Source organism: Lactuca saligna, chromosome 7, assembly GCF_052625555.1.
Source record: "Lactuca saligna cultivar CGN05327 chromosome 7, ASM5262555v1, whole genome shotgun sequence".
Classification (NCBI taxonomy): domain Eukaryota; kingdom Viridiplantae; phylum Streptophyta; class Magnoliopsida; order Asterales; family Asteraceae; genus Lactuca; species Lactuca saligna.
Genome location: NC_136423.1, coordinates 153,015,770 through 153,026,466, shown reverse-complemented (window position 1 = coordinate 153,026,466; position 10,697 = coordinate 153,015,770). Strand labels below are relative to the sequence as shown.

The 10,697-nt window shown below is 34.6% G+C and overlaps 2 protein-coding genes across 2 annotated transcripts; one reads left to right on the top strand and one right to left on the bottom strand.

Annotated features, from left to right (window-relative positions):
- Nucleotides 1-661: 661 nt before the first annotated feature.
- Nucleotides 662-2,491, top strand: LOC145007352 (uncharacterized). Its single transcript, XM_078966305.1, has one exon. It carries the CDS (start codon nucleotides 662-664, stop codon nucleotides 2,489-2,491), a length of 1,830 nt encoding a protein of 609 aa, XP_078822431.1.
- Nucleotides 2,492-3,865: 1,374 nt separating this feature from the next.
- LOC145007351 (2S seed storage protein-like) lies at nucleotides 3,866-10,204 on the bottom strand. The gene is made up of 12 exons (XM_078966304.1): nucleotides 10,170-10,204; nucleotides 10,056-10,069; nucleotides 9,875-9,947; nucleotides 9,403-9,511; nucleotides 9,241-9,302; nucleotides 9,150-9,153; nucleotides 8,859-9,041; nucleotides 8,673-8,762; nucleotides 8,484-8,567; nucleotides 8,262-8,267; nucleotides 6,685-6,742; nucleotides 3,866-4,656 (listed from the first exon to the last, which is right to left on the bottom strand). Exons 1-12 carry the CDS (start codon nucleotides 10,202-10,204, stop codon nucleotides 3,866-3,868), a joined length of 1,509 nt encoding a protein of 502 aa, XP_078822430.1.
- Nucleotides 10,205-10,697: the final 493 nt, after the last annotated feature.

Below are 10,697 nucleotides of genomic sequence, written 5' to 3'. Positions count from 1 at the left end.
TGTCCCAACTTATTTTAGTGGTAGCTTCGTTCCAGCTAATATGCGGTTGCATTTTTATGTTGTTTCAGGAAACTGGAGTTAATTTGGGACTAGCTTCAAATCATTTGAAAATCTTGTATTTACTAAAACTCAGAAGACCAATGTTAGGACTGAAGGTTTGGTTTCTAATTTGTATGTTTTTATCTTTTTCTTCATATGTGTATCTGCAGCTGAGATAGCAATGTTTAAGAACAATGTTGTGGTGTATAGATTTATACAAGAGTTGCACTTCTTTGTAACTGGAGGTGATGATGAAAATGAACTAACTCTAGCCACAGTCTGTGATACAGTTACATTTCTTTGTGGATTTTCATATTATTATTCTTTTTGCATATTCATGGTTCTTCTTCTTTCATCAATTCAGCTCAAGGAGATGGAAGAAGTATCAATATCTGAACAACCAACTGAAAGAAAAAATTCTTCCCTGACTGGAAAAACTTGATTAAGCCTGTAAATGAAGAAAAATATCACTGGGTTAGTTTAATCTTCTTAAATCTGAATTGGAATTGTATTGGAATTCTATTAACGGTAATGATTGTTTTTTTCTTTCTTTTTCATTTGTCAATGTTGTGATCAAGTCTGAATCTTGATATATGATAGAGTGTAATGCATTGTTAGGTACATGGATCAATACGAAGTGCTTGAGCAAATTGGAAAGGGAGCATTTGGAAGAGGTTTAATAGAGACGGATGATAATTTATCACAGTGTCTTGAAGAGGCTTCCTTATTTCAATTTCCCAGCGCACTTAGAAGGTTATTTGCGACGATGCTGATTTTTTGTGAACCAGGAAATGTTCGCAAGTTATGGGACGACCACTATGATTCTCTTTCTGAAGATTACAGGAAACAATATGGATGCACCGAGCGAGTGCAAAATATGGTCCTCATCGACATTAGAGTCTTCCTAGAATCTATGAGTAAAAAGCTTAGTGATTACGACCTTCCAAAGGTCAGTGCACACATCGATTTACAATCAAGAGGCTATCGTGAGGTGCAAGAAGAATACTCTATAAATGTGGAATATGAAGACTTACATGCGCGAGACTCTCTCAATCCAGACCAGAAGTTTGCATATGATGAGATAATGAGGCATGTGGATCAAAATATTCCGGGTGTGTTCTTCATAGATGGTCCCGGTGGAACTGGAAAGACATTTTTATACAAAGCTTTGTTGGCTAATATTCGTGCTCGTGGTCTTATTGCACTTGCAACTGCCACGTCAGGTGTTGCGGCTAACAACATGCCAGGAGGGAGAACAGCTCATTCACGATTTGGAATTCCGCTCAATCTTGATAATAACTCGATGTGCAAGATCACTAAACAAAGTGGGAAGGCTCAGATACTTCGCGAGGCAAAGGTAATCATATGGGATGAAGCAGCAATGGCTAAGAGGCAGGCAGTAGAAGCAGTTGATCGCACAATGCAAGACATCACAGATGAGAAGCTCCCTTTCGGTGGAAAGATAATGGTTATGGGAGGTGACTTTAGACAAGTGTTACCGGTCGTGAGACGTGGCACTCGAGCACAAATTGTCGACTCTAGCTTACGAATGTCACCTCTATGGGCTTCAGTTAAAAGGCTTCGATTAAGTATCAACATGAGAGCGGTAAATGACCCATGGTTTTCTGATTTTTTATTACGAGTCGGTGATGGAAAGGAGGAAACATTGGACGAGTCCTATATTCGTATACCTGATAACATGTCCATTCGGTACACTGATAAAACTAAATCAGTGGACGCTCTGATTGATGCAATATTTCCTTCTTTGGAATCCAACGGCGCTGACTCAAAATTTATCATTTCGAGGGCGATACTGTCAACTAAAAATGAAAGTGTTGATGAGATTAATAATAAGTTGATCGAACGATTTTCTGGCGAGCAAAAAGTTTACTATAGTTTTGATGAAGCGGAAGATGACAAAAATAACTTATATCCGATGGAGTATTTGAACTCGCTAAATGTTAGTGGTGTACCCCCTCATTATCTTCGGTTAAAAATTGGGTGCCCTGTAATACTTTTGCGAAATATCGATCCTTCAAATGGGTTGTGTAATGGCACCAGATTGATATGTCGAGCTTTCCAACAAAATGTCATTGATGCAGAGATAGCGGTTGGCCAACATGCTGGAAAAAGAGTGTTTTTACCAAGAATTCCTCTATGTCCGTCTGACGATGAGATGTTCCCATTCAAACTTAAAAGAAAGCAGTTTCCAATTCAGCTTAGTTTCTCTATGACAATCAATAAAGCTCAAGGACAAACAATTCCAAATGTAGGTGTTTATCTACCAGAATCGGTATTCTCACATGGCCAGCTTTATGTGGCGTTGTCCAGAGGAATATCACATGTCAATACCAAGGTATTAGTAAAGCCGGAAAAAAAACGTTTCATAATGATGGAATCTACACATCAAACGTTGTGTACAAAGAAGTGTTATGTGATTAACAAGGTATAATCAACATATTATTAGTATACAATTTCTTCAAATATGTATCTTAGATGCTTATTTGATGTTTAATGCAGGGCTAGCAGATGAAGCAACATGATTGCAGATTGGTGTAGGTTATATATTGGACATGTTATAAATGTACAAAACTATATGGTTGCAGATTGTTGTTATTTATATATTGTTAAAATCAAGTATGAACTATCAGATGAATTATTTGAGATGTAGACTCAACTTTTATCGTATTGTATGACTATACACCTAGCAAGAAACTATATGTTGAAATGAATTATTCGACACATAATAGTCTACCAAATGGCCGCAATGAATAACTCACGTCTAAAGGAAACTATTAAAACTATCTTCCGAAAGAAACTTTTTGCCGCCCGGCGCTTAGCGCGGGTAAACGGCTAGTATATATATATATATATATATATATATATATATATATATATATATATATATATATATATATATATATATCCTTCCTAATAAATGAAAGTTTTTTTTGCCACTTGTCATATTTTCTTTCATTTTAAAACATGTCATCTTTTAAAGATTTTTAAAATTGTTATTTTCCACTTGTCAGTTTTTGAAGACTTGACATTTCTTAAAATAAATTTACAATAAATTCTAATATGTTATATATATATATATATATATATATATATAAAGTTATGATTTTATTAATTTGATAATATATTCTCATAAATGTTCCAACTGATTTAATTTTTTTCATAAATTCTTAGAAGATTACATTTTGTATGGAAAGGTATTATGTTATAAATATTTAATGTTTATGTATTTCATATTAAATTTTTATTTTTAATAAATCCGTGTAATATGCAGGTCTCACACCTAGTATATATATATATATATATATATATATATATATATATATATATATATATATATATATATATATATATATATATATATATATATATATATATATATATATGGCATGCTAAAGACACCTTGAAGTCCAACTTGGCCAAATATAAGTTGTCCAGCCACAATTGTGATTGCCCAGAAGACTATATCCAATGGTGGTAAACACCAAATAAATTAAGACGGTCAACTCCATTTTCTTTCTATAAAGCTCTACCTTATAAATTTGAAGATTTCCAATTTTAATAATGGAAATTTTGTGTTATGATTAAAGTTGGTTATAAATGTTCCTCTATCTTCAAGGAATAGAAAACGCAGCCATCATTTTATTTATTCATAAAAAAGATGAAAGAGCGATTACATGAGATTTATAGATACTCATCTCTCCATGAGCCTACTTATTTTTGCAACTACTCCCATCTCAAAATTCAAAACCGTAAACCTTGACTAGAGATGCGAATGACATTTATTCCTTGATCAATAATCTCCACCTTAAAACATGGTAGATGGGATTCGGCATTGCTGCACTTCTAGTTTGCATTGGCTGGGCAGACTTTGAACAATCTGCTGCAAGTCTTGGGTCTGATGCTGTCCACCACGTCGGCCACGTTGTTGGCTCCCTTGTTGCTGCTGCCTCTGGGCTTGCCTGTACACCTCCTGCATGGCCTCGCACTGGCATTCTTCATCCACGTTCTGAAGCTCATTGCAGCATTGTTCGAGACCTTGTGGCTTGCTGACGCTCATCAGAAGGGTTGGATAGGAACCCAGTTGTTGTTGGATGAAGTTTTGGCACTGGTTGAATTGTCGGCTTCGGATGCGTTCGCACTGCTGTTGCGAGCCACGGCGGTTGTAGGTGGTGTCCTCGGTGATTGTGGTGAAGGTGGTGATTGAGATTTTTCCGACTTGGCATTGTCTAGTTTGGAGTTTGCATTGGTTAGGAAGGTTCTGAGCTTTCTGCATCATCTGTCTGATCTGCTTGGAACCGAAGCTTCCGCCTTGTTGTCCCTGTTGTTGTTGTTGCATCTTCTGGGCTTCGCGGAATGCTTCCTTCACAGCCTCACACTGGCACTGCTCGTCGACGTATTGGAGCTCTTGGCAGCACAACTGTTGCTGACTCCGGTCGTCTTCTTCATACAAATTCTGGCCCTGCGCGAGATACCTCTGGCACTGATTGAATCTTTGACCCTGGAGCTGTCGGCTGCACTGCTGCTTCGAGAATGTGCTTTCCTCCTCGATGGTGGTGGTGATGATGGTGCTGTGGGCGGAAGCAAACGCTACAAGGGCTGTGAAAGCAAACGCTACATCTCAAATGTAATAAGTGGAAGTGCTTTTTTGGGAGTTTCTCTATTCTGTTGTTATATATATATCTTATTGGTACTATGAGAAGTTGTCTAATCAAAGCTAATGAGTTCGTTTGAGTTTACAAACATAACATGGTTAGTTTAGCGTAATAATATTAAGTCTAGCTTCTCTCCATTCGTTTGTAGTCTTAGATCATTAGGATCTATAAATATAAAAATGGTTGAACGAAATTTGATATATTGGGTTTAGATATATATCAAACTAAGCCAAAAATTAACTTGGGTTTTTTATTTTATCTAAAAGATAAAAACTAATATTTTAGAATTCTTAAGAAATAAAACATCTGAATTAAAAGAAACTAATAACTAAACTTTTAAATGATCTTGAAAAAAAAAATTAGAAAAAAAAAATATACATATACTTTCTAGTTTTGATTTTTAAAGTTTATGGTAGAAAAGTTTCTTATCTAGCTACCTCTACTTAATTAATTACACATTAATTTGCTTCACTCAATCTCCATTTTTGAAAACCAGATCGCCGGTTTCTTCCGAAAACGGTCCGTCATGTGAACAGGTAAAAAACCGAGAACTTAATATATATATATATATATATATATATATATATATATATATATATATATATATATATATATATATATATATATCATTTTTTGTTTTTTTTTTTTATAATTAAAATTAATAATAATATAATTAATAACAAAGTCTTTTTTAGGTTGTTTTCATAACCAAAATAAACTAGAAATGATATTAGAGAGAGAGAGAGATGATTTTTTTTGTTAGGAATATTATATTGCGGCATTGTGTGTATTTATTAGTACATTTATGTAAATGGGTTTGGGCTTGTCCACCCGTCATTTATTAGGGTAAGAGTATTTAAGGTGCATGCATGCATCGTGTTTCTTAACTTTTGCAATTATTCTTGTAACCCTAATCAGGCCTTTACAGTAGCAATTCTTAATCGAGTTCTTCTGAGGCTGTGGAATATAATCATTTAGCATACTTTGAATCATTGTTCTTGTTCTTATTTACAATATATTTTGAACCTAATCGATCTTTCAATGATTAATATCCTAACAATTGATATCAGAGCAGGAGACCGTGTAATCTATACACATCTCTTCTGTTTATAAAGTCATTAGAGTTTCCGTTGATATTGGATCTGATTCAGCCATCATCACTGTGTTCTTGACGTTATTCTATGATTCTAATATTACCCTAAATGTAACACCCGGAAAATTTAAGCCAAATTTAAACTTTTTAAAACAGTTAGAAATCAACAGTTATTACCAATTTATTTTCAAAACAGTTATATATCAGAGTATCCTAGAAACATAGTCATAAAAAGTGAGGAGACGTACGATCACGCCTTTACCTTGCCACGATCACTTCATGTACTTGAAACAATAAACTGAAACTATAAGCCCAAAAGCTTAGTGCGTTCCCCCAAAATACCGATACACATACAGTCCACATAACTAACAACAATATCATATCATAACATAACAAAACAGAACAATATGTACTGGGTCCACAACTTTATAGACTGGATTACCCCTGTGCCCACAGTGAGTCTGGATTGCCTTCCGGGCCCACTACTCACATATGGATTATCACCGAGCCCATAGTACGAGTCTGACATGCCCTATCCGACCCTCAGCTCGTATATGGAATGCTCCCGAGTCCTCATTGTGAGTCTGGCATGCCTTGCCCGGCCCTCAACTCATATTTGGAATATTCTAGGGTTTGTTGGCTACTGCATGGAGCAGTACAACCTCAACCCATCCCACATAACATGTCACCATATAACACAACTAATGCGCATACAGATAATCACATAATAACACAGGTCGTCCTTCAGATCTACCTATCTGGCATAGCAACTAGCATGCAACACTAACTCATACTCAACATACTAACAACTGCTAGGCTATCATATCCAATGGGTTGGCCTTGGTGCCTTAGACCCCTTAGTATAGTGAGGTAACTCACCTGGCATTGCTGAAGTCCCACAGATAAAACTCCAACTGTTGGTTGACAGATCACCGAACTATCAACATCAAACAATACCCAATAAATAATTGGGTTCCAAGCCCAAGGTCCAACTCACACTACAAAAACCCAAAAGTCAATTAATGAGCTAAAGCCCAACATATGGCCAGGTTTTCCAAATAGGGACCAGACCTCTACATGGGTTTTCCTTAAGGCTCATCCAATTATTCCAATCCAATTAACATGGCCCAGTATTACATAATCATAAAGGTCCAATTATGGACCATTTATGGCCTAATTTTTCAAATTGGGCCCAAGTCCTCACATGGGCCTTATCCTAAAGCCTATCTACTTCTTTTGGTCCATTAACTTATTCTTGGATAGCCCATCAATATTCCAATTGCCAAAGCCCAATAGGAAGACCCAATTCAAGGTCCGAGTGAGATTAGGGCTTTCACATGAAATGATAATTAGGGTTAAGTGTTTCTTACTTAACCCATTAAGGACTTAATCCATTAAGTCCATTATTGCCTTAAGTTAGTTTGCTAATGATTATTAACTATTATTAAGGATTAATAATTAGTTCTCATGTGTGTCCAAAACGATTCCCACAATTAGGGTTTTATGCCCTTAGAGTTTTACAAACCCTAATTAGGGTTTTCCAACCAAATACTAGCCCATTAGTCCATCGGTTGGGCTTTTAGGTCACATTGGGCCTTATTGGCCCATTAGGGTTACTTTGGGCCCATTAGGGTTTCATTGATTCCACATTGTCCAAACATCCATAACGAGGTCCAAACGCAATCAAGCATACCACCACCTGACACAGTGGCCAGTGGCAGCAGGAGGCGGCAACCACCACTCTAAGGTGGTGGTTTGGGATCTTTTCATTATCTCACTTTGGTTACAAATTACAATATTATCCACTTAACACACATACACTAATAACACATACTAATTACATACACACACAACCGCATCGTGGTGGTCGGTGGTGGTAGAGGGTGGCAGCCACCACCTAACGGTGGTAGTGGTGGCCCACTTTTGATTCCAAAATTACACAACTCACACCTACACACCTAATTACATAGCAATCTCCCTATACGGATATTTAATGACCAGATTTACATTATTAGAAATAGAAGAAATTTTCTTACCTTGAAAACCTCAGGAGCATCATATTTAGATCGGTAATATTCTTTTCTTCTCGAAAGATGACACTTATGTTAGTTCTACTTATGCTAAATAAAAAAAAGAAATGTAGCTACCTTCCCACCCTCGAAATGGTCAAGGCTTTATAATCAGGTATAACTTGGAAGACGGCTTGTGCTGGATTCCTATATATATATATATATATATATATATATATATATATATATATATATATATATATATATATATATATATATATATATATATATACACACACACACACACACACATATATATATATATATATATATATATATATATAAGTTGACTATACCATTATAAATTAATGCGACAAGTATTAGATAACGAAAAGTTGGAAAATATTACCTCATTGCATTTAATCCGGACAACATAAACTCTGCTACCTGATCCTGCACAAAAATTACATGAAAACATTAGAAAACAAAAACCTATGATAAAATCTAAGCATACACATTCATATCAGATGACACACATACAAAGTGGATCACATATACACACATCCAAAAAATAACAAATTTATTATGCATCAATAAGTACTTTTCGACATCAAAATTCAAATAAATTTTGAAAAAAAAGGATCATAAATCATCTCACCTCCAACTCACCCGATCAACAGGATAATCCGTGTTGTTCTCTCTTCCTCTAAAAACAACAATCCTTGTCAAAATAGAAAAATATGGAGGTGTCACCTAAAATATATTAATAAAAGGGCAAATGAATATTTATATAAAATTATAATTCACTTTACTAAAAAGTAAAAAGTAATAAAAACAAATCTATCTTGCGCCCTTGACATCAAACGAAGAATTGTCCCCAATCATGCAAGCCTTGCCAATATTTATTGTGATATCACATGGTCGGATATAGCTTTTCAGCATTCCCATCTAAACAACACAAATAAAAATCATGATTTAATAGTTTACAAATGAAATGTAATCGATTTTCGTTAGAAAACAAAATACTATAGACAAGTTACAAACTTTCATATCAGGGACATACTTGTCATTTAACCTTCGGATGCTCCCCACGACCTTGGAATAACTCAGGTGGCTCAAGCGTAAAGTTTCCAAGAGGGACAGTGTTGACATTTCACATTCACGACTCTTGGTTAAATGTTCAAATACATTTGTGAAAACTACCACCAAATTCAACATCTCTTCTTCCTAAAAACATTTGTGAATTAGTTTTAAGTAAAAGAAAAATGAAAATGGACCATATAGTAAAATACAAAATTTTAGTGTTATTTAACATTTAATGAAGCGATGAGGTACGGAACTGCAAAATTGAACGCATATAACAAATAAGAAACTTAAACATAATCATAAAAAGACAAAAATACCCTTTACTAGTTCTATGGTATACCAGTAGTAACCGTTGAAGACGTAACATGGATATGTGACGAGCAATGAAAATGCAAGTTCTTCCTGTCAGTTCATGCAAATTATATAACTTTGAGTTAATTATAAGGTATCCAAATAACATTAAAAAAGTATTCTTTTTAGGTATGGATTAAGATTTAAGAACCTCATCACTAAGAAAGTAAAATGTTGATGGCTTCAAGTTTTGATAATACTTCAACCATCTTAATGGCTTAAAACCTAAAAGCTTAAGTTTCCAGATGAAACTCTCTTGACTTAGATTTCAAATTTTAAATTTTAAATCTTTCAATACACAGAAAGAAGGGTAAGTTGATTGATATTGAATTCTAAACGTTGATACTAGTTCTTAAGGAGATTCATTTTGAAGCAATTGGAACACATTTCTCAGACAAAAACACATAATTGCAACACAATTTCGAAGATTTTAAGTGATATAATAAAAAATTGATATCATGGGTCCGGATTAGGACCTGACATGAATGGGGAGTCGGCATGGACCTTTGAGACAACATTTTATCTTTTTAAGAACACAAATTACAGAATATAACAGAAGATAAAGATGAAAAATTTAGAGTAACCACGTCAAATAAGAAGTAGACAAAATCAGGTATAGCTACCTTAAAGTAGAAACCTTCAACTGGGAATGCCTCTCATCTACTGGTCTCGATGCTTGTAGTTGTGTAATACCAGCTTGCAAAAAAAAAAAAAAAAAAACAACAACAACAACAACAAAGTAATTAACTTTTGAAAAGGACACAAATACATTGATATAAACACCTACATATAAGAGACACACACATAGATACACACACCTACACAACAAACAACAACCGAAAACATCAAACAATCATAATATGAGTTGATTACGATTGCTGATATAAAATTCCAAAAAAACAAGTAGACCTTGCAAACCATGATATGTAATAAGAATCATTCCATTCCTCCATCATTCATTTATTCCAACCTATCAAACTAGATAGATCCTAACTAAATCCAACATGAACCAACAAAATGAGTAAATATTCGAATAAAATTATGATGGAACTATTACAGTAAACACCTAAAGTTGTTACCGAGCTCTTTAGCTTAGTTTCGGCTTGTCACATAACTACCCGAAAACTTAAATTCAGTTAAATGACTCCCTTATCTATTCTTGTAATGAGTAATAGCAATTCCAAACATATATAGCCTTTCCTATAAGAACTAAATCGAAAAAACAAATAATCAATAACAAACTATACATGTTTTTTTTTTCTGCTTTATTAGTTTCAATCTGAGCTACGTTGATGTCCACATCAAAGTTGCATTAGAATGTAGAAAAAAAATCAAGTGGCAATGGCGTGAAGATGAATCTTTGATAGAATGAAAAACTGACCAAAGTTTAGGGTTGAAGATGATTGCAATCTGTATCAACAACAAATAAACGAAAAAAAACGTGAT